This window comes from Neophocaena asiaeorientalis, unplaced genomic scaffold (genome assembly GCF_003031525.2).
Source record: "Neophocaena asiaeorientalis asiaeorientalis breed wild unplaced genomic scaffold, Neophocaena_asiaeorientalis_V1.1 scaffold93, whole genome shotgun sequence".
NCBI lineage: Eukaryota > Metazoa > Chordata > Mammalia > Artiodactyla > Phocoenidae > Neophocaena > Neophocaena asiaeorientalis.
The window spans coordinates 1,347,516-1,371,701 of NW_020174273.1; the positions used below are offsets into that span (position 1 = coordinate 1,347,516).

General features: G+C 38.2%; 1 protein-coding gene across 4 annotated transcripts in view; it reads left to right on the top strand.

Annotated features, from left to right (window-relative positions):
• The window catches only part of CDH6 (cadherin 6), a 126,322-nt gene extending 102,555 nt beyond the window's left edge, over positions 1-23,767 (top strand). For 2 of the 4 annotated variants that reach the window (XM_024755777.1, XM_024755778.1), the window contains exons 5-12: positions 212-379; positions 2,542-2,729; positions 4,732-4,985; positions 9,884-10,020; positions 12,548-12,669; positions 13,729-13,846; positions 13,980-14,231; positions 19,508-23,767. In XM_024755777.1, coding sequence (XP_024611545.1) covers positions 212-379; positions 2,542-2,729; positions 4,732-4,985; positions 9,884-10,020; positions 12,548-12,669; positions 13,729-13,846; positions 13,980-14,231; positions 19,508-19,998 — 1,730 coding nt within the window. In that variant the 3' untranslated portion in view covers positions 19,999-23,767. Of the gene's footprint in view, positions 1-211; positions 380-2,541; positions 2,730-4,731; positions 4,986-9,883; positions 10,021-12,547; positions 12,670-13,728; positions 13,847-13,979; positions 14,232-16,225; positions 16,322-19,507 lie in introns of those variants that run through there. The other 2 variants (XM_024755780.1, XM_024755779.1) reach the window with 2 other exon arrangements.
• The last annotated feature ends 419 nt before the right edge of the window (positions 23,768-24,186 follow it).

Genomic DNA, 24,186 nt, shown 5'->3' on the forward strand with positions numbered 1-24,186 from the left:
TTAACGTATCTATGTACCTACCTCCCCTATGTGGGTTTAATTTCCTTCAGTACGAAGGCTACCTATAATCAATCATCTTTATGGTCACCCATGACATCTGCACAGTGTTATGCATATCGTGGGTGACGATCTATGTTTGTTTGCATAAATAAATGATTTTGTAAAGTATTTTTAATATACCCCTTTCCATTTCTGAACTTCATATCCATAGGTATCATCAAGACAGCCTTGCTCAACATGGATCGTGAAAACAGGGAGCAGTACCAAGTGGTGATTCAAGCCAAGGATATGGGTGGACAGATGGGGGGACTGTCTGGTACCACCACAGTGAACATCACGCTGACGGATGTCAATGACAACCCTCCCCGGTTTCCCCAGAGTAGGAACATTTGATTGAATGAGTGTCTTCAGTGCACTTTTGTAAAACTGTAACTTTAAGAATGATATTTATTTCCCATTATTCTTATTAATTGCCAAAGTTAGTGAACTTAGTAAGAACTGGCACATTTATTAAAATGAGTTGCCAACACTGATGCTCAGTAGATGCGAACATTTATTGGTAATTAGCTGAGCGATGGTCTGATATGGCTGTTATTATAAAAGCAACATCATTGTTTTATTTTTCCCTATTAATAAGACCACCACAGGCATAAATATGCTTGTGCAGAACATATGTATACAAGCATGCTGCTATCTGTTAGGAAAAATTTGACTTTATATTTTGTGAATTTAATCAGGCATGTAATCTCCCTTAAGTCCTCACGAGGCTTTGCAAGGGGAGGATTTATCATTTTACTGTTTCTAAAAATACAACTGTGGAAATAACTATTTACCTAATCCATTTGTAATCATAAATAGTTTTCTACATTATGGTTAATTGAGATACCAAAAGTCATCTCTAAAATCTTTAACGCTCATGATTAGGTAAGAAGGAAGAGAAAGGAGAAACCAGCATTCATAAATGCCCACTCTGTCTCAAGCAGTACACTTGACCCTTTCACTTAAGAGACCTCAAGTAGGTACTGGTTTTAATGTCATTTTTCTTCCAGGATCAAAATTCCTTTCTGACTATGATTTCCTAAGAAAACTACCTGAATCCTATCTTCCAGGAGAAAACAGCTGCCATCATTAAGTAGAAAACCCACTTACTCAAGCGTGGCCCTTTTGTAAAGCTGGTCAGCTAATAAGGGCTTCTTTTATAATGGAGATACACACAGATCAACAGGAAATAGTTTTATCTTGTTTACTTTTTTCAAGTATTTTAATCACAGTTAAATGCAAAAACAGAATAGCTAACTAATTTCTGATTTAACGGGGAGAAGAAAGGTTTTATGAACGCTAAAACATCCCCCACAGAGGCCTGAAATGAAAATATCAGAATCACCAGCACATTTCCCAGAAACCTCCTTTTCCATATGGGGATGTCCTGGGGAAGGATAACAGAAGGATTACCCATACCATGGGACCTTCCCCCTCTGTGCTCTCTCCGTGAATAAATAGACTGTGATCATTACTGCATAATGTCCCGAGGCAACGGACCGGAGAATATAGAAAGGGGCTGGAGGCACCCGAAAGGGAAGTGGAATACACTAGAGAAAATCTTGGCATGTTTTATCATTTTACCAAGGATGAGCTCAATCAATACTTAGTGGATTAAATATTGTTGAAGGACTATATTTTAGTAGTGTCATAGTCTATAATTTTTTTTCCAAAGCAATTTGTGTAAATAGTTGGCAAAATGTAATGGGTGAGAATAGAATAAGTTTGTCTTTACTATTTGTCTGTTCCTAAGCACATGCTGGCCTGACAGATCTAATTGAAACTCACATGTACTCTCCTTCAACGTCTTTTCCAACATGAGAAAAGTGTATGTCTAGCTTTTAAATTAGTAATATAAATATAAGAATGGGAGAAATCTATGCATAGAAAAAAACACTAGTAAAATTTAAAGGAAGAAATTAGTCAAAATTAGAAAAAACTAAGAGATTTTTTTCTCAATGTATTTATCTATATCCCTAACTGCAACTAGACCAGCTTCATGTAGGAGTGAAGGAATCTCTACTTGGATACATTCTGGAAGTGCTGTAATTTGTTTTCACCTTCAGTTATTATTAGCAATGACAGAAAGAGCTCTTTTAAAGAACACCTAGTAATTGGCTTAAAGTCACAGTTCAGGTTCAATTCTTTTTTAGTCTTTCTGCTAGATTACATTAACAGGGGTCTTTGCAACCTTCTGTGCCCTCCTTTCACAGTTCAGACTTTCTCACAATCACACCATAAACTTGGAAGCCTACTTACAGGACAAGAAAAGTGTTTTCCCTTTGCCACGAGACAGGTCATGAAATAGAAGAAATATTCTTAACAATCATGAAAGTAAAAACGTTAAGGAGACTAGGGCACCATTAATTATTTTAAGGAAAGCACAAATCTGCCTGCATCCATGGTAATATGCGAACGAACTGCTAGAAAATGGGTTTTGTTTTTAGTATGATGGAGTGTAATTAGTCTATGTTTGACTTATTTCTGTCTGGTGATTAATAGGTACATACCAGTTTAAAACCCCTGAATCATCTCCGCCGGGTACACCAATTGGCAGGATCAAAGCCAGTGATGCCGACCTGGGAGAAAATGCTGAAATTGAGTACAGCATTACAGAGGGAGAGGGGCTGGACATGTTTGATGTCATCACCGATCAGGAAACCCAGGAAGGGATTATAACTGTCAAAAAGGTAATGAATTTTTTAAAATACCACACAAATGAAGGCATTTACTTTTCTCTGGTCCCTAAGTAACTGGGGGCAACTACATCTCACATGAACGTTCCTCTCAAGTCTTGTTTTATTAATTTTCTTTTTAAGACCTAGTCTAATTACATTGAGAGTTCTTTGGTTGGCTTTCAGGGGTCCTCAATAATCTTATACATTCATTAATTCCATACTTTCAATAAATTTTTATTAAAAACTTCCTAAGTAAATATACACAAATGACATACAAAAAATACATGAAATAAATAATGTAAGTGAAGAATAAATTTAAAAACAGTTCCAGACACTGTTCTAGACGCTGGAGGCGCAATAGTACATTCAACAGGATGGTCTCTCGTCTCAGGGAACTGCTCCCATGGACAAGGAAGCAAATAAACAAAGAAACATGTATAACTACAAACTCCGTTACGTGCTTTGAAGGAAGAGAATAATACAAGCAGTGATAAAGATGGTTTGAATTAGAGAGGATATATAAAGACCACAAAAATAAAGTAGCAAAATTTCCTGCAAGCTCTTTAGCTACTTTTTGGAACACAATAATAAAGATTTTATATTCTAAATTCCTATTTTCCCCTATGTACTTATTCACTATTTAACCCCCAGAATTGTTTGGTACCACGGAGCAGTATACTAAAATATGGCAAAAATTAAAAACCAATAAACTGTGTGCTTCAAAGCTGAAAATAATATTAGTTTTGGTTACTTTTTTTAAAGATTTCACTTTTACCGTGTATGGTGTAATATTTTCTCTCTCCTGTCGCATATTGTTGTATTTGCTGGTAGATATAAGCGTAAGTAGATGTAAATAAGAAGAAAAATTTTTCCTCTTAAGCTTTGGATTACATGCCTTAATATCTGGAAACACAATAAAACATGTTTAAGTGACATTCAGATCAATGTTTTATACTATAATATAATTAGGAAGCCCCTTAGTGTGCATTAACCTTTTTAATATTCTTGGTGCCTTATCAGATTCAAACTGAAATTTTGCCTAGCCGACTAAATCACATTCACTAACGTCTTGATTAATTGTGTTTCTCGTGAGCCTTGTCATATTATCATCTAAAACTAAAAGTCAGCAACAAGCATTTGGGTTCACGATGTCTCCAGAAGCAGAAATACTTCTCCTAAAGACCTCTGACAACAATGATCATTACTTTCTTTGGCAAGTAATTAGCCGGATGCCCTTATCAGGATATCACTTGGAATATTTTATCAACTCACGCCAAAAAAAAAACCCATTTATAATCTATTTTATCTGAATAAAGAACAGGGAATCATGCTGCAGACCAGTGGTTCTCCATCCTGGCTGCACAGTAGAATCACTAGGGGAGGTGTTTAAAAGTATAGATTGCCATCCCCACCCCAGATATTCTGGTTTAATGGTCCAGGGTGGGGCTCAGATATTGGCAATTTTTTTAAATTAAAAAAACAAATTTTCGGCCGTACCATGCAGCATGTGGGACCTTAGTTCCCCGACCAGGGATCCAACCCACACCCCCTGGAGTGGAAGCGCAGAGTCTTAACCACTGGACCGCCAGGGAAGTCCCTTGGCAAATTTTAAGCACTCATTAGCTGTTCAATTACAGCCAAATGTGACAACATCTGACACAGAAGGATCTACTACATATTTGCCAACCTGCCCCTGGCGAGGCTCCCTGTAGTCAAATATAAGGATTTTTTTTAAAGGGGGCCTGTTCTAGGTTCCCTCCTGCTTCTAGGTTCCCTCTCCTGCCCATCATAACTTGCACCCCTGGTGCGTGATTTCAGCCCACACTTCCATCAGGATTGTGTGGTATCTGAATTCCAATGTCTTTACCCAATATCACGCTGTGTAGTGATGTCTCAAAGCAATATGATCACTTTCATTTATCGGTGATTTGCACTAAAAATGGCTCATGCCTTGGCTTTCTGTGTCTCGGTTGCTTTAAATATGTCACTTCTTCCTCCCCGCACCCCCCGCAAGCTCTTGGACTTTGAAAAGAAGAAAGTGTACAGCCTCAAAGTGGAAGCCTCCAACCCTCACGTTGAACCCCGCTTTCTCTACCTGGGTCCATTCAAAGATTCAGCCACAGTTAAAATTATGGTGGAAGATGTAGACGAGCCCCCTGTCTTCAGCAAACTGGCCTACATCCTACAAATAAGAGAAGATGCTCAGATAAATACGACAATAGGCTCAGTCACAGCCCAAGATCCAGATGCTGCCCGAAATCCTGTCAAGTAAGCACACTTCTGTGACATGTCTCTTCCATAAGTTTGTTGATTTATATTCAAATATTCACTTGTAAGTTGGAAAAGAGGAATCCCGTTTTTCCAATTAGTTTTGTCTTCCTGAAAAACTACTTTAAAGTACCTTTACTAACTCTGCTCTCCTTGCTCATCATAAAATATTATTTTAGCAACGATGTAAACCTAAAAAACTCAAAATTTGGGGTGAAAAAACATAAAATGAGCTATAAGGAGGTTACTGCTTACATGGAAGTGGTACAAGGTAATGCAGCTGAATGGTCTGGGTTTTTTTGTTTTTTTTTTTAGGTCTTAGATTTTTTCAGAGATTGGTATGGAATGGAGAAAGCATTTTTAACAAACAAGGCGCTGTGCTTGAAAGTCAGTTTTTCAAGCGTGGAAGAACCCACCATGTAACACTTACAGGCAGAATTATGCTCCATTTGGATGCATAATTTTTTTCTGTTGCAGACATGGATAAAAACAAGCACTGTTTCATGATATACGCCTGTGAAATCCTGGGGAAATTAAATTAATAGAGCTGAATCCAAATATATACTATGTAAGCAAGCTCTATTTTCCCTGTACTTTCCTTACACCTTCGTTGTAAATCATGTTGTAAGAAAGCCTCATTGCCCTTTGAGACCACCACTGCTTAAGCATTCTAGAATCTTCTCATGAAAGCACTGGAGTCAACAACTTTGAGCCTTTACCAGTAGCTTAGTTGACTAGATGAGAAAAGTGCTAAACCAGAATATTATTGTGTAAATTATTCCTCATGAAGAAAGTAAGCAGACTGAGAAGCTGTACCTGTGAGTCTACAGATCTATTCTGATCAGGGCACTTGCCCTGTGCCAGGCATGTTCTAGGCACTAGAGATATGACAGAGAACAGTACCAAGTCCTGATCTCATGGAGCTTACATTCTAATTGGGGAAGAAAGAAATAAGCAAATGATAAATATATGCTATGTCAGGTAAAACTAAAGTGTAAGCAGTGAAATAAGACAGAGTCTAGAAAACAAAGGGTATCTGGGGTACTAGTTTAGATAGTGTGGTCAGGCTTGGCCTTGTTGGAAATCATCTGAGTAAAGATTTGAATGAAATGATGGGATGAACCACACTGCTCTCTGGGGGAGGAACATGTCAACAAGAGGGGAAAGCAAGGGTAAGGTCTGATATCAGAGCTTGCTTGGCAGGTAGGAGTAGAGGCCTCTACAGCTGAGAGAGGGACACAGGCTGGGAGTGGCACGGTATGAGGCGACAGGGAGGTTTGGTAGGTGGTGAGTGAAGCAGGGCCTACTGGGGTTTGTAGGCGCTGGTAACCACTGGATTTTATTCTGATTGAGGTAAGAAGCCGCTGGAGAGCTTTGGGTAGAAAAGTTAACTAATCCAAAACTACTCTCTAAGAGGACCACATTGGCTGCTGCATGAAGAATACTATTGCAGATGAAAGAGTCTGAGGCTCCAAGGCAGTCGTTTTCCAACTTTTTAGCCATTGAGCCCTTGAGTTCAACTTTTTAGCCACTGAGTTCAGATGAAACCTCATGGCAAGTCCCACATCTAAGACTCAAAAATGCCTGGCTTATTTTCAGGGAATAATTTTAAATCTTTGGGAAAACAGACTCTGTTGTCTTATCATTCTACTGGAATACCTGTAGGCTCCTTAAATTGGATGATGGGCAACCCAAAGCAGCCACATGAGAGCCCCGTGGGTCAAGGGTTCCTCCGTATACATTTAACATTATTAATAAGGAAAATGAATGACAGCCTCTGCTCCTACAACACAAATAATCTTAAGTACTTTCCCAACGTGCAGAGTTCGTTCTACTGCATAAGACAAAAATCTTATCAGGTCAACATCAAGACCAATTTAAAAGTGCTAATGCTGGAAGTTTATAAATATGAGCTTCGGTTACCTCTTTGATCAGTCAACATGCTTTTAATTGAAAGAGATAATGTCTTCTGGGAATGTAGGCTTCATTTTTATGTCTGTTTTACTCTTTATACCAAATACCACTTTTACCCATTGCAATTATATTATGTTTTATTACAGGAAGTAGTTAGCTTGTCAGATTAGGCTGGCTGTCAGCTAATTTTAAAGTTTTTTCTGCCAGCCTTCCCTTGGTACATATGGATTTCATATATAGATACAGCTTCAAGGATAAAAATACACATAGATATATTGGTATATAGATGCATATTCCAGTGGGTTTTTTTATAGGATAAACTGATTCTTATATTCGGAAATTACAACCGCACATAGTTTTTGGTTATGCAAGACATAAATATTGCACAAGTGAGTGCTAGACCCAACGTTAGGTGCATAATTAATACTGGAGAATTCTTCCCCCAAACAATGATTTATCATTATGTAAGCACAAATCTTTAATCCTTTAATCACATAAAATAATTTTCTTCCAACAACTTCATATCACAAATGTCCTTTGATTTCCATGGAAGTCTTATAAAATGTCACTCTGAATACTTATTATGAAAAATTCACATGCAAACACATTTTCTTTTCCTGACCCACAAATCTCCCTTCAGGATACATGAGAAGACAAATTATTGAATCACAGAATACAGTAGAGTTCTACGGAATAAAACAAGGTACCTAGCAGAATGATCTGCTATAATCATGATGAGATTGGTTACCTTTCTCCTTATCAGTTATTAATGTGACTGGACAGTAAATTTCTGGATATAAATAGAAATTACTTTGGAAAGAAAAACAACAAACAAATGAGGCCTTGTGTGCCTCAAATGAGATATCTTTCCTAAACAATGTAGACACTTTAGGTTTTCTATTAATTTTTAAATCCCCAATTAAGGAAAGAAAATAATACACAATTATGGTATTTCCTAAACAGTCCTCTCTCTTTAAAATCAAAAGCCACCTTCAAGTAAAAATTCCTCACTCCTTACCCTTTATTTCAAGGCTTGATTGGAAAATATGATTACTTGTAAAACTTAAAACTATAGCAGGAAGAAAAGAGGCAAAGAGCAAGAAAAGATCACTGCTGCGCATAATTGTTAACAGCTTATAAAGGCAATAAGCATCAAGTCTTAAACTTGACACTTTTCATGAAAGAAAAAAATATATTTGTAGAAAATTATTAAATTCCTTACAAAGGCTATGAATACTGAGATTTCCTTTTTGGTAATTATGTCCAATAAATACTTATCATTCTCAAAAATGAAGAAAGGTGATCAAGCAAGTTCAATGCAATTGGCTAAATTCTTAATAAATGTTGATTCATGACATAAATGGCAAAACAGTAGCTATTTCATCTGTTTCAAACCTTTTGATAATAAAACACTAGATTTATGTAAACTGAAACTAAAATTCCATCTTGACATATATGTATCCATTGTGAACTTCATTAATTCTCTTTAAAATCAAGTTTAAATAGCCTACAATATGGAATATATATTTTTTAGACACCTGCTAGATGACAAAAATAGATTTTATTAAGATAACACTGTTTATTATAATTCACTAGTAGTACTTTAAAACAAAATAATCAATTGAAATAGAATCTTGGAACATGATACACTCTTTGTAAGTCAGTAACAAGAGTTTTTTAAAACAGCATTCATAACACTTCCACATGTGTATGACTAGGTAGGACATTTACTTAAAATATATTTCTACTGAGTTGACATTTTAAAATCTCCTATCATGATGTACATTTTGAGAATTCAGCTGAAATAGGCAATTTTTTGTTCATAATGGCCTTCGCATATCAACTTTCTTCTGAGTTTTCTCTTTAATGCTCCCCCCATAAAATGGCGTATACATATTTTCCCCTTACATATGACTATCCAGACACTAGTAATAAATTTATAAAGAAGATAACATTTCTCAAAATCTACTAGTCTTTCATCAATTCCAGCGGTGAAGACTTTGTCCTGTTTTGGTTTCTAAAGCACCTCTTGGTTTTCTTTGAATTCTCCAAACTCTCCTTTTTAAAGATTTATCAGATTCCTACTCTACTCTGGGCACTGTTCTAGTCCCTGTGGGTCTCCATTCTCCCGTTCATCCTTTAAGCAACTCCATTCTTTGCATTTTTCCCGTTCTCTTCCTAGAGTGTTGAATAGGAAATCTAGATTGTCAGTCTGGATGTTTATCTTGAGCTTCCTGAACGTTCCTCAGGCACCTCAGCCTCAACATATCAAAACTGGAACTTATGATGTTCCCCAAATCCTGTTCTTCACTCCTATCATTTGTGACAGCACCGTCCAACCGTTCTCCACAATTCAGCCAGTGATCTTTGTTAAGCATGAGTTAGATGGTGACACTCCTCTGCTTAAAATCCATTGGAAGATCCACATCAAGTTCAAATAAACTCCAACTCCTCCCCACAGCCAGCCCATCCTTCTGCAGTCCCGACTGTGGATCTCTCCACAAGCTCATCTGCTATTTCCCTCTCCAGATTCACTAACCTCAGCCACATTAACCACCTTTTGCTTTTTCAACATAACGATTTTTTAAATAAAATGGATAATAGAAAAGTAGCCAATAACCTTACTTATGCCCACACACACACACACACACACACACATACATTAAAGTCCTAACCAAATGTCTAAAAACTTAAGTTAAAATGTAACAATTACTATATAAACTTGATCTAAATTACATTTTTTTAAAATGAAACTTTAGTCATGATACTCAGAATCATGCAACTTGTCTAGTGGGTGTACTATTAAGACCTCAATTGTAAAGAAATAATTTATCAGAATATTTTGCTTAATATTAAGTTACCGATATTCAAATACGTGCTACAGGTAGAAAAAAATTCACGTAACAGATTTTCTGGGAATAGTTTTAGGATGCGAGAATAGCAAACCAAAGAAAACCTTTCTAAATTCTGCTCTGCATTATCAGGTATTCTGTTGATCGACACACAGATATGGACAGAATATTCAACATCGATTCTGGAAATGGTTCAATTTTTACATCGAAACTTCTTGACCGAGAAACATTGCTGTGGCACAACATTACAGTGATAGCAACAGAGATCAGTAAGTCCACCCTTTTACCACTGCTGTCCCTGATTGACAGAGAGAGCATCTCCACAAGGGCTAGTGAAATGCGGCTGAAACTCGTCACCATGTATTGATGATCCCACTCGATACTTATTGAGGGAAAGAGCTCTGCAATGATGTGCACTAATGTTTCTTCTAGACACGTTGGTTCGTTCCTAAATGCAGAAGCAACTGTGGAAGTTCTGCAGTTTGGGAACAATAAAACAGGAATGCATCTGTCAACCTAGGTTGAATTGGTACATGTTGGATTTGATTCCAAAAAGCTTATAAATCAGAACATTACAGAAGCAGCTAAAAGAAATGGGCTCACAGACGTTGTGTGTGTGTGGCCGGGAGGAGGGGGTGGAGATCAAGTATATTCTAAAATGTACGCGTTGTTTAGAAATCTTCTGGATAGTCATCCTTGAGCTTTCTGTAGAATGTCTATTTCAAAATTGTTACAGAATTAAGAGATATAAATTGTAACTTTTTCACGGTACACCAAAGTGACTGATACTAATCACCAATACTAACCAACACGATGTTTAGAATGAATTTTATGGCAGTCCCCGTGAAACTTAAGGCAGAGAAAAACAGGGCCAAAGGAATACTTCAAATAAGATGGTTATATACAGTGAAAACTGTATAATGTAAACACAATGTATGGACCTAAGTAGATGAAAGGAAAAGGATCTTTAAAATAACATTGAAATGTTTGAAAATAGGCTTCTAAATTATAGCTCATCTTTTAGTTTTTGTTTTTGATTTTAAAAGTTCAAACATTTTTAGCTCAGTGGGGTATCTAGTGTGAAATACTCCATATCAAATGGTATAATACAGTAACATTCTTTGTCAACATAACTCATGAGATTTGAAGTGACTGAAAGATATTGACTAGAGTAACAACCAACGTGGACAAAATGAAGCATTGCTTTCTGACAGTGATTAGAACTCCTCATTATAAATCTGTTAGGTAGGAATTTGATTTTCAGAATTTATGTGGACTAATGTGGATACCAATGACTGAGAATACTTCAAGCTTTAAAATTACAAAATTATTTCCCACTGAAAAGATCATTTTTTATAACATCATGAAATTTTATTTTTTACTGAAGTAGTCATCTCGTGTGTATTTTAAACTTTGTACCTAAATATTTCTGTTTTTAAGATTTAATGTTTCTATGATATCTTTGAAAGTACTAGTGATAAAGATCTTTTAAAACTTCATCTTCTGCAGTTCTAACTTAGGAAGAATAATGTGAGCAAAATTTTAGATGCAAAGGAACCTAAGAATCTTATTGTCCAAACTTCTTAACTACCTTTGATGCCAAGAGCCAAGAGCTTGTATTAAACCAACTCTCTCCCACTCCAGGGCCATTGCACTTGCCATTTCCTCTACCTCGAGAGCCAGAAATATTCACACGGCTTAACCCTTCTCTTCATTCATATCTCTAGGCAAATGGCATCTCATCAGAGAAGCCAATCCTGGTCATCCCATACAAAGCAGCACCTCCATCTCTCTCCAGTCCCTTTTGCCTGTTTAATTTCTCCACAGCATTTGCCATCTGGCACATTATATATTTATGTGTTCACAGTTCGCCTACCCCCATAAGAACAATGCTCCAGGAAGCAGGATCTTTGTTATGTACCCCAAATAGTGGCTGGCACTACTTAGATATTAGATGCTCATTAAATATTTATGAAGTGAACAAACAAATAGACATGAGTGAAGTGAGTGAAGAGACCTGAGGTAAGAGACTCCAGCTCCTGATTCTTAGAACAGGAATCTGCCTTCCATACTACCCAGGAGATTATCAGAGATGACAGCCAAAATACTTCATTTATCTCAGGTCTTCAAACACTGATTCTGCTCTATCATTATCCTAGGTGAGCAGCCTAGGCTTTGGAGTCAGACAGACCCAAGTTTGAGTCTAGGCTCCAGTCCTTACTATCTCTGTGAATATGGACAAGTTACCTGACTTCTCTGTGTCTCATCTATAATATGATGTGTTTCTTCATCTATGGTATGGGGACAATAATTATATTTATCTCAGAAGTTTATAAGGATTAAATAAAATATAAGAAAGTGCTCAGCACAATGTCTAGCTCTCAAACTAAAAAACTAAGACCATTAACAATCATTATTATCCCATCCTTTTTCCTTCTGCCCACATTTTTCCCATCTGCCTACTTCCTTGGCTTCCTTTAAAATATGCTTCTAAAATTCCTTTCCTGGAGAGCTTTTCTTTATTTTGTGTTACTCTGGGGTTTGTTATACAGTTGCGCTGTACCAATAGAAGTAGCTTTGTCTCCTAGATATTTCCGTCAGGTGTATCCAACTCCAGAAGTACCAAACAATCTAATTCTACTTTTTTGTGACTATGATGATACATAATTCACTGTGGTACTCACAGGAGCCTTGGGGAAACTATGTATGAATGAGAAAGGAGTAAGTAACCATCATCTAAAGGGGACTGGCCATCAACATATAAATGCCTATTCCTTTCTTTTTGGCATTTTGCAGATAATCCAAAGCAAAGCAGCCGAGTACCGCTGTATATTAAAGTTCTAGATGTCAATGACAACCCTCCAGAATTTGCTGAATTCTATGAAACCTTTGTCTGTGAAAAAGCAAAAGCAGATCAGGTGAGTTTCATAAGAAAGTAAATTAATTAACTCAGATTAGTTTAGATCTTCTAATAATTCAGATGATACACAGAGCTGAGGGCAAGTTTTGAATTATCTATGAAATAAATGCCAACAAAATTATTACTATAAATAAGAACCACGATGAATGTTTAACTTGCATAAGAGAACAAACAGTTTTTAAGAACAGGAAGTTCATCAGTCTCAAAGACTGATGCCGATCCCAAATCAGTCTTAAGTTTTGACATAAAATAAATCAGTCACAGCTTTATTGGAAAAATCTTTACTGGTGAGCCGATACTTTTAATTACCATATATACTGGAAAGTAAAAGCTAGAACATATTTTACAATTGCCTATAATTCATAGTTTCACTTACTTACATTGCCCATCTGTACAAGCAGTACAAATTCATGAATGTTTTACTGTTTTACACATTTGTCCCCACCTGAAATCGGTCTTTTCTGCCAGTGATATAAAAACTATGTTACAGTTTGTCAAAATAGAAGTGCACTGTTAAAATGCATGTTAAAATGAGAAGCTGAAGTTGTGTGTTTTATATTCAAATTAGCTTTTTTTGCAGGTTGATGGCTTATGTATATGCCAAGATTGCATTTCTAAGCAGGCTGTCCAAAGAGTGCCTCCATTTACTTAAGTTGCGATATTGTCATAGATCATTGTGATATTTTATAGCTTGGTATCACTCTAGGGCCATGTTTCTCAACCCAGGTGATACTGCCCCCCAGGGGACATTTGGCAGTGTCTGGGGACATTTCTGATTGTGACAAGGAAGAGGGTACTGCTGGTTTGAAGGGAGGAGACCGGGCTTGCTGCTAAAAATGCCACAGTGCACAGGACAGCTCCACAACAAAGTATTGTCCCTGGCTCTATTTCCAGCCTGTTAGTTCTTTGCATACAGTGGATTCATTGTAAATTTTCTACAGGCTATCATTTTAAAAGTAAAATTAGAAATCATTTGATCAAGCCATTTACTGCAAAACTGTAAGAAACACTTTTGAGTTAGCAAGACTTGATGGCAGCTTTATGGTTTCAATTTTAGTTGATTCAGACCCTACGAGCCGTTGACAAGGATGACCCTTACAGCGGGCACCAATTCTCATTCTCTCTGGCCCCAGAAGCAGCCAGTGGCTCAAATTTTACCATTCAAGACAACAAAGGTAAATGAGTCCAAGTTGCCTTGTCTGTCTATATATCTATATCTGCATCTATTATCTGTCTACTCCCATCACAGTTGATCCAATATATAACATGGTTTCCACTTCCATTCACCACTTTGCTTTCCGGTTCCAGACAACACAGCGGGAATCTTAACTCGGAAAAATGGCTACAGTAGACACGAGATGAGCACCTATCTCCTGCCTGTGGTCATATCAGACAATGACTACCCAGTCCAAAGCAGCACTGGGACAGTGACTGTCCGGGTCTGTGCGTGTGACCACCAAGGGAACATGCAGTCCTGCCACGCGGAGGCCCTCGTCCACCCGACGGGACTGAGCACGGGGGCTCTGGTTGCCATCCTGCTGTGCATCGTGACCCTACTAGGTAAACTGCTTCTCCCTGCATCCTATCTCCCCATGCTGAGGGGCACACACTGTTACTATGGCTCTCTAGATTTATCCGCCTCCCCCATTAAGGCATACAGCCCGATCTAGGTGAGGAGAGTTATGTGCTGAGAATCTTATGTGGTTCACCCATGAACTAGTTTTTGCTTGAAAATGGCTTTGGAGAATGAACATATGTGAAACTTGCCCATGTCTTTCCCTACCCAGGGAGTCATTCCACCAAAAGAATCTCTTTTCTATCAGACTGGGTATGAACCACAGGGGGATTTGAGGGCAATATAAATATGCCCTTTCCATTTCATTTGTTGTTTCATATTTAACCTGGCAAACGTTAAATTTTCAAAGAACAAAAGTCATTGGACATGGGGTATGTAATGAAGGCCATTTCTACAAAGGTAAAGTTTAAAGATCAATGGGAAAGTGGAAAGAGAAATGTGATGACTTTTTTTTTTCTCATACAGAAGAATAAATCGTGGTGAAATTTTCTTTATCTCAGAAAACTTATTTGGATCCACCCACTTAAATAACTACCTTCTTAGCATTGCTCTCTGATTGCCACATACACAATGTCTATTATTTCTCAGACTCTCAATAATAAATAACGTTTGTGACTAAGGAAATAAATCTTTGACCTAAAAGAAATGAATGAATAGTGAAAATCAAGATCTAATGGTGAATCAAAGGAAATTTTTACCCCCAACCAATTAAGTGCACAAGTTGAGCTCAAAATGCTCCAAAGTCCCTTGACTGTTGTGAACTAAGAAATCAAATGTTAGCTAATGCAGCCCTTCAAAAAAAAAAGTTAAGATTTGAGAAGCCTGCCTACACCATGGGGGGAAAAAATAAGCCAGAGTTAACCTGGATTTCACAGAAGGAGAAAAACTCCTTTTTAAAAAATGACAATATAGTGACTTCAAAAAGAGGAAAGGAAAACCTCCATTTCTCCAAGAAGAGAAAGCCTAGGGATCCCTGTTCAAGAGTTTCACGTTCCAGATCAACTCTGCTAATTATAACAGAGTCTTGAAACTCGGCTAAAGAACTGTGATTCTCTTTGTCAGCTAAGATTTGGGGGAAGTATTTTAAGATATGAGGGTAAATAAAAACTGACAGTATGCAAAGACAAATCAGTGTTCTAATGGTGTGAGTCTGTAAAAATTGTTTTCCAAGAGAAAGATATGAATATTCTTTTTGATTAAAAAAAAGAGGTTATATGGGCTTCCCTGGTGGCGCAGTGGTTGAGAGTCCGCCTGCCGATGCAGGGGACACGGGTTCGTGCCCCGGTCCGGGAAGATCCCACATGCCGCGGAGTTGCTAGGCCCGTGAGCCATGGCCGCTGAGCCTGCGCATCCGGAGCCTGTGCTCCCCGGCGGGAGAGGCCACAACAGTGACAGGCCCGCGTACCTCAAAAAAAAAAAAAAAAGAGGTTATTTTTAGAAGGGCTAGACCGGCATGCTATACTCAGGTAGAATTCCATGGACTCATGGTCTATGGAGGAAGAGCCAGCCTTCATCTCATAGAGGTCATGTTTCCCTTCCCTCATCATCTACCCACTTTGTCCTCCCGCTTAGTTTCCTTCTAACCAGCTCCCTATGTCCTCTTTTTTCATCTTTTCCCTCCAGTGACTTCACTGTCTCCTCATTACTTCTAATTTGCCTCAGTGTTTCCCACATCTTGTCTAGTCTCTTTGGAATTCTGTACCTAATTAAAAAGGAGAAAAATGGGATCTAATCTTTACTAGGCTCACAGCATGGGCTAGACACTGGGCAAGATGCTTTACAAATGTCTTTCTCACTTAATCCTCAGAACCATCTAGTCTATATTTATCTGCATCTTACATATGAAAACTGAGGCCCCAGGGTGTGAAGCCAAGTTACACAGCTAACAGGTGGTAGAGCTAAGTTCCAAACGCAGGTCTTTACCCTGCCGACCCCTGGTGCTTCCACACTGTACCCTATTTTCTCCATGAACTTATAGAATGCAGTGTAACTTTCAGGATGAAAGAGAGCTCGAACTAAAAATGAGACCATTGAAGAAAGTGGCAGCAAACCTGCGAGTTGGTGAGAGAAGGAAAGCCACATTGATATAGGAGGAAATCTGCCGTCAAGAAAGTGGATCATGTGGCATCTATTGTTTTTGTCAATAAAGCAACAGTAAAAACAACTACTACATCTCGTGCTTCTTTGGTGCTTTAGAGTTGGCATAATAACTTTCACACTGGGCACTGTGTTATTGCTTCTCTTTTACAGAGGAGGAAACTGACTTAGAAAGGTCGGATCGTTTAAGTGAACCTAGATCTGCTGATCTCAGATGCCTTGCTACCTTCCAGTTTCATGATGGGATTTGAACACAAATTTGTCCAAGCACGCTGGCCCCAAATATCTCACTGCTGTCCTCTGGCCTCAAGGAGGTAGAGAAAAGGGAAGGGCTCAGTTACAGAGAAGGCAGCATTTTACTTTCTCAGAGTGTTTTTGTTCCATGTGCTTAGAACTCACATTTTCAGTTTATAAAAATTAGCTTTGAAAAAGATCTTCCTTTTAGACAGTTACACCCTCAAGAAATTCTGTTCAGATGTGCATTGGGCCAATAAGAAAAGATACAGGCAGTTGTAACAGTAGGAGAATTAGGCAGTGCACAAATGCCTTTAAATTACTGAATGTCCCCTCTGTCTTCTAGACAATTGCACTTTCAGGTGTGCACAGGAGTAAAAGACAAGATATAGGCACCTTAAGCTGGGGAAAAATCAGAAAGTGATAAATGCCTGCTGTCTTGGCTTAAATGTTGGAATGAACCTGTGTCCATCAGAATTTATTTCTTTGAGCGACAGTTAGCTTGATTCTATTCTCTATCCCAAAGGCTGTCCTTACTTACAACCCTCTGTTTTGCAAATCCGCGTCACACTGGAAACCAGCATAAAAGGTAGATTAAGAGCATCCCTCCACCCAAAGCCGTGCAATTTCCCACCCACCTGGACCCCCCGGGTAAAGTGAAGGCGTACAAAGAACCCATAGCCCCACTTGACATGGCCCTTCCTACTCTGCTCGTCTCCCCGGCACCTCACACGCTGCAGGCACACCCCCACCCCGTGGCCTTCCTCCTAGCTCTGTCCTCTTCTCCAGATAGTTCCTTAGATAACTCCTCATCTCTTTGCTCAGGTGTTACTTCCTCAATGATGCAGTCTCCCCCGAGAAAATATATACAGCCCCTCAGACGTACACGGAAGTCCTTCCCATCCTCCTTACTCTGCCCTACTTTTTCTTGTTTCCACTGCACTTATCACCTTATAATAATTTCCTTATTTATTACACACATTGTTTTTTTTTCTGTCTCTATCTGCCACCCCACCACCACCACTCCTGCCTCCCTTTTTCAGACAGGCTCTGGATCTTTTTTTTTATTATTATTGATAATGCTTAGAACTATACCTGGCACAGAGTTGGCACTAAATAAATATTTATTGAATGAACAAATAAATAAATACCCTGAATGAAAGGGATAAATGAGGCATCAGGACACTCTCTGGCAGCAAAAGAGAATGTGTACCGTTACCCAACTGCATGCTTGAAAACAGCAAAACTGCATATCCTTTAGAAATAGTCTACAATCCAAACATGCTTCAAAGCAGGGTAATTAAGAGTACAGGCTTTTTAGTCTGACTGACCTAGATTTCAATTGTTTGTACACGTGACATCTCTAAACCTCAATTTCCTCTTATGTAAAATGGAGTTATAATGATGGTACCTACTTTGTAAGACTATTATGATAATTAAATTCGATTCGGTATGTAAAGCACTTAGCACAGTGCTTGGCACATAGAACTATCTCGATAGATCACCAATTATTAATACTATTAACATCTGAAATGTTAAATATATAGACACCTGGGTGTGCCTATATCCATTAATATAGAGATAGATATACACATCCACCAAAAGCCATTATTCTGTAATTTTTATTGTGATAATTCAATTTGCATGGCTCATAAAAACTGGACCATGTTAGGGATGAGAGAGTAAAGAGATGTTACTGGTACTAATCTCCCATGGACAACCCCAGGTTAACAATGCATTTTCTGCCCTGGATGGCTGTTTTCTCTCCAAGCTGTCGGTATGTTTTCACTTTCCCATCCATGTGTTCATTCATGGATGTGTCTCTTTACAGGTAGCCAGCTGTTTTCTACCCAACCAGCTATGAAGAAACGTCAGGAGCTATTTGTTTTTGGTTTTGGTTTTTTTTTTGCGGTACGCGGGCCTCTCACTGTTGTGGCCTCTCCCGTTGAGGAGCACAGGCTCCGGATGCGCAGGCTCAGCGGCCATGGCTCACGCGCCCAGCCGCTCCGCGGCATGTGGGATCTTCCCGGACAGGGGCACGAACCCGTGTCCCCTGCATCGGCAGGTGGACTCTCAACCACTGCGCCACCAGGGAAGCCCACGTCAGGACCTATTTAAACACAGCTCTTGCTTTGCCTCTAATCCGAATTAGGAAAAATCAAAAGAACAAACATTCCGGTCAACAGACTTACAGAACATGAAACTCTGAGAGATTTTTTAAGTTCCCACTTAAATGTGTTTATTTTGTTTAGCCTAAACACAGGTAATCTGGCATGCGCACTATTACCTGCCCCCTTCAAACTGGCTGATCTTGAAGTCCAAAACGGCTTTCTGAATTGTATCTGGGCTTCTGCAGGTATTACCTGTCCTTGTATGTAAGAAAGGTATCCAAACATCCACGTCTCTACTTTGGGTTTTAAACTAACTTTATACTTTTCTCCGGAAAAACAAAGAAGGCATCAGTGCAAAAGTTATTTTAGAAGCGGAGTTATGCAAACCCTTCAACACATCCCCAAAGGTGCCAGCCTTGTACTTATAAACAGTTTCAGAGCATTTCAGGTGTTCAGCATAATTTTCACTCTTATTGCAGTACTCTCACTGTGTGAGCTCTTTTTTATTATTTTTTCCCTTACCTTGAAACTAGTCTGCCATTTCAAAGCAAGAAGGAACTACTGACAAAACATGAAGGTGTTCTATCCTCTACTTAAATCCTAACTTTCTTTCAAATAGTTACTCGATTTGGGGGTGGGAGAGGGTCGTGGTTTGATCATGCGTGGAGGCACGTGCAACCTTAAGGAAGCAAAAGTTGAGTCTCGAGTAGTTTCCTCGAAAACTTTGAAAACTTCACTTTGGAGCAGTGTTTCTTCCTGACGTTAATTGGTCGGCAAATTAACTTTCCCTTCCCTCGTTGTTTTGTTTCTGCTTCCAGTGACAGTGGTGTTGTTTGCAGCTCTCAGGCGACAGCGGAAAAAAGAACCTTTGATCATTTCCAAAGAGGACATCAGAGACAACATTGTCAGTTACAACGACGAAGGTGGGGGAGAGGAGGACACCCAGGCCTTTGATATCGGCACCCTGAGAAATCCCGAAGCCATAGAGGACAGCAAATTACGCAGGGACATTGTGCCCGAAGCCCTTTTTCTACCCCGACGGACTCCAGCAGCTTGTGATAACACCGACGTCCGAGATTTCATTAACCAAAGGTTAAAGGAAAATGACACAGACCCCACTGCCCCGCCCTACGACTCCTTGGCCACCTTCGCCTACGAGGGTACCGGTTCAGTGGCCGATTCCCTGAGCTCGCTGGAGTCGGTGACCACGGATGGAGACCAGGACTATGAATACCTTAGTGACTGGGGGCCTCGGTTCAAAAAGCTCGCAGATATGTACGGAGGGGTGGACAGTGACAAGGACTCCTAATATGTTGCCTTTTTCATTTTCCAGTACGACACTGAAACATGTGAAGTGGCTCTTTCTTTCTATTTATCCACCGCCCCGTGAAGGGTTCTCTGTTCTACCCGTTCCAAAAGTCAATGGCTGCAGTCCGTGCGGATCTAATGTTAGAGACTTTTTTTCTAGTACACTTTTATGAGCTTCTGAGAGGCAAATGTTTATTTTTTAGCGCATCCAGTTAACCATGTCAGCCCAACAGGCAGCGTGCTGGAGGAGAGGATGGGGAGTAATCCTTTCCCCTGTTCTCTTAGTGCAGGTTTGGAACATGCTCGATTTCACTGGCCTGGTCTCGTAGTACATTGCATTGACCCAAGGTCAGCTGACTGCTCTGTACATTTCACATGCTAATGGGATAAGGGATTATACTTTATAAAAATATAGTTTTCGTTAAAGAAATGAAGGAGGAACCACTGCTCCTGGTATATCAGCTCACAAGGAGATGATGAACTATATATGGGTGTGTATTTCTCCTACAAAGAATTTCAAATGATATTTGCCGGTCCTGTTTACCCTTCATGATCTTTTTCCGGCACCAGTGACGGTTCAAAACATCAGATCCGCCAACGTTTTGAGATTCGCCTTCTTCTTTAGGAAATGATGCCAATTAAATGGTAACATTCAAAGATAACCAAAAAAAAAAAAAAAAAGAATCTTAATAAGACCTCATTCCCTTGCCACTGACTCATAATTTGTGATACATTAGACATACAAAATTTGCCCTTGCACCATATAAAGGGAAAAGAAAAATAGATAATCAATGTTAACAAAGGAAATATTTAGCATATTTTAAAGTTTGGGCCACCAAATGTATCATGGATCACTTGGAATTATTTCAGCCATCAGTAGGCTAATTACAAATAAGTCTAAATTGTTTAGAAAGTTCTTGAAGGAATTTTTCTGAGACAAAGTTTAACTCCTGGTCTGTAACTGTCAGCATGATTCCAATATCCTTGAAAGTAGCAGTGTGAGGTACAATAATTCATATCCTTCAGATCCGTCTCACACAACTGAGTTGCATTAGTGAAGGTAGATTAAATAAAACTCAGATCCCGCTCTCACAGTCCAATGGGGAGGTAAGAGCCAGTCACACTTGAACTTGACACCCTGTCCTTCCCATTTGGAAATATCCGTATATTTATATAACATGATGCATATAGATGAACATTGAAATCATGGTGAAAACCTACATATTACATGTTTGGAAGACACTTAAAAAGGGAAAACTTGGATTCCCTTCAACAAGGGTGTTTAAGATTGTAATTTAAATGATAGCTGCCTTTCAAAAGCATTAAATGTTTTTCATTGTTTTTAACTTTGTTCCCACGGCAATCCCTTGCCCTCCTTGTCTTTGAACTAATGATAAAGTAATGGTCTCAAACTGCAACAGAAAAGTAATGTACAATCCATCAAATCCATTATTTCTCTAATTATGCAATTAGCATCATAGTTATCATCCAGAGGACCCAACTGCACTGAACTAATCCTTCTGGCAGGTTCAGATCATTTATTTCATATGCCGTTCTAATGACTTTTGTCATTAGACTCTTACATTGTGCAGTCATCAGAAATTTCCAAAGTACTGTAATGAAACATCCTTGTTTTGAAAACTCTGAAAAAAACAGGCTCTGTATGTATATAATATGTACTTAAGGATATGCTGACTTCAATTATTAGTCTTAGGGATTTATTTTCAATTAATGGTAATTTTCTACAGATAATCTTAGTGCCATTTCCATTGGGGGATAATGTCCTATCAGCACATACTTTCTATTTGGAAACACACTGTTGTTTAGTAGTTACGTTCTAAATAGGTTTATTACCCAGGAAGTAAAGACAGCACCTTTAAAATAAGAGAAATATAGTCTTTTGGGTTACCCAATGAGAGTGAAAATTTTTTACAACCATATTATTCCTTGTGTTTCCTGAATGGATGGACTTCCCTGTATACTAACAAGTGTTTCATGGTTGGGCTGTTTCCTGCTTATAAGGTTTTCTTTTCTAGTTCTTCACACACACACAGACATACACACACACAGGAATGCAGACAAAATACTACAGGAGGGCTTCGCTGTAATGAGTCGATATATATCATAGTCACAGGTAAGTGTTGAAAAAAGATAGCTTAGGAAAGTTAATTAATAAGAACTAGTTATTTATAGCAATAGAACAGCACCTTAATCACACAAATTACTGTAAAATTTAAGAGCTCTCTATCCTTATATTTCATGTCATGTGATAAAGTATATCAAGAAAGATAGTCCTGTAAAAAGAAAAGTATCAGAAGTCTTCCTTCTAAAATTTTGGCATTAATTGGAATGTGTGTGGGTTGACGCCAGCAACTTCCATGTTTAAGGGTAAGGTTTACGCTCTCCTCCTAAGTGAAAGTAAGAAGTTCTGTAGTGGAATTTCTGAGGTGTAATTGGAAGTTATTTTATTCCACCCTGAAGTTGCGACAGTTATACCAAGAGCAGGTTAATATGACTAAGTACATAACTGTTAAATCTCTTACCACAAAAGCTGATGATGAAGTGAATCTCTAAGAAGTTGGATAGGTTGGAGCTGAATATTTTGCACTAGGGTCCTATAAATGTCAAGACTGAGTAACATTTTCCTAAAATTAAAGCTGCCTGATGTCGTGGAAACAATAAGAGCCATAGTTCCATCATTCTGTGCTGGTCTCACTTCCTTCCACCAAGACATCCGGTCAAGAACCTGCGTTGACATGAATGACTGGAGAAAACATTAGCTTTCAGCTCAGTTTTCACACTGTCTCTGTCCTGATATTAGATGTTTGTGATGAGAAAGAAGGAAATTGAGAAGAGGTAAAGTTGTTTTAATATTTGCTTTAATCACTGAGAAACTAAAATTCATTAAATATAGGGAGATTGCCTTTGTGGGTTGTTTCAAGGACTTTGAGGCCCTTCTCACTTTTTTTTTTTTTTTTTTGCCCTCTATTCACAGGGGAAAGTTTCTTCATCACCGAGATGTTCCCTAGAATAAGCTGAAATTTTAAAAACATTAAGCTATTGTACATAAGTTTAAAGCCCCTTCACTTCATGGCACTTTCTTCTGAAAGGCCTGGAAAACATTCATCCCCAAATAAAAAACTAAATCAAATGAGGGAGAATCAAAACTGGTTTCATAGAGCCATAAGAGAGGGGACCTGGGCCCAGAAAATATATGTTTTTGTAAGAGCTTTCCTAGCTTTACAGTTTAGGTGCCTATAGGGAGGTTTGGATACAAATTAACTCCATTTTCAGATGGAATAACGCCTGGTGTTATATTCTAACTCAGTATAAAAATTTTGGTTTACTGTTCATTTTCAGCTCCCAAAAAGTTATACAAAAATTTCTTATAAGTTGAATCTCTATCTTAGAAGCATCCAAATTTTATGGATCCAAACTAACTTCAGAATGTTTTCATTCATTTTTAGGTAATTTTTAAATTTAAACATTTAAGTGATACATACATTTGAGGTGTTCTGATTTGCTGAGCAATACCTTATACCAAATGCTTTGTCTTGAAATGGGTATTTCACTGGAGATAACCATGTATAAACTACGAATTGGGCATTCCTCAATTCTATATACTTGAGGACCATTAAAAAAGTATGCAGTTGAAAGGAAAGAAGAAACTTGATTCCTGGGCACAAACTAAATATTCAAAGCAGGTACTGCTAAATTCATTTTCCCCAGGGACCGAACGAACCACCAAATAAATTATTTTTTCATAGTCACTAGTGTTGAAGTGGTGTAATTACTTTGGAAGAACACTAAAAAGTCATGATCGCCACTATTCTGAAAGGTATCCTCTGAAAAGGATCATCTTAGTGTAATTTTATTCTTTTTTTTTTTTTTTTTTTTTTTTTTTTTTTAGGGAAAAAATGAAAAAGATTTTTTTTTTGTTATTTTTTTTTTTTTTTTTTTTTTTTTTTTTTTTTTGTCTAGAGGAAATCTTTTTTGAATTGTGACAGGAGATTAAAAATCCAAGCAGTCTACTATTACCACTACAACCCAGCCTCCTTTATCAGATAATAAGAGTGGAAAGATTAAGACTTCGTGTGTGCATCTTCAGGAAAATGAACTATTTCCTGAGGTCTGACAGCAGCTTTCTTTTCTAGAGAATACAAAATTACAGTATCATCTCCTTAAAAGT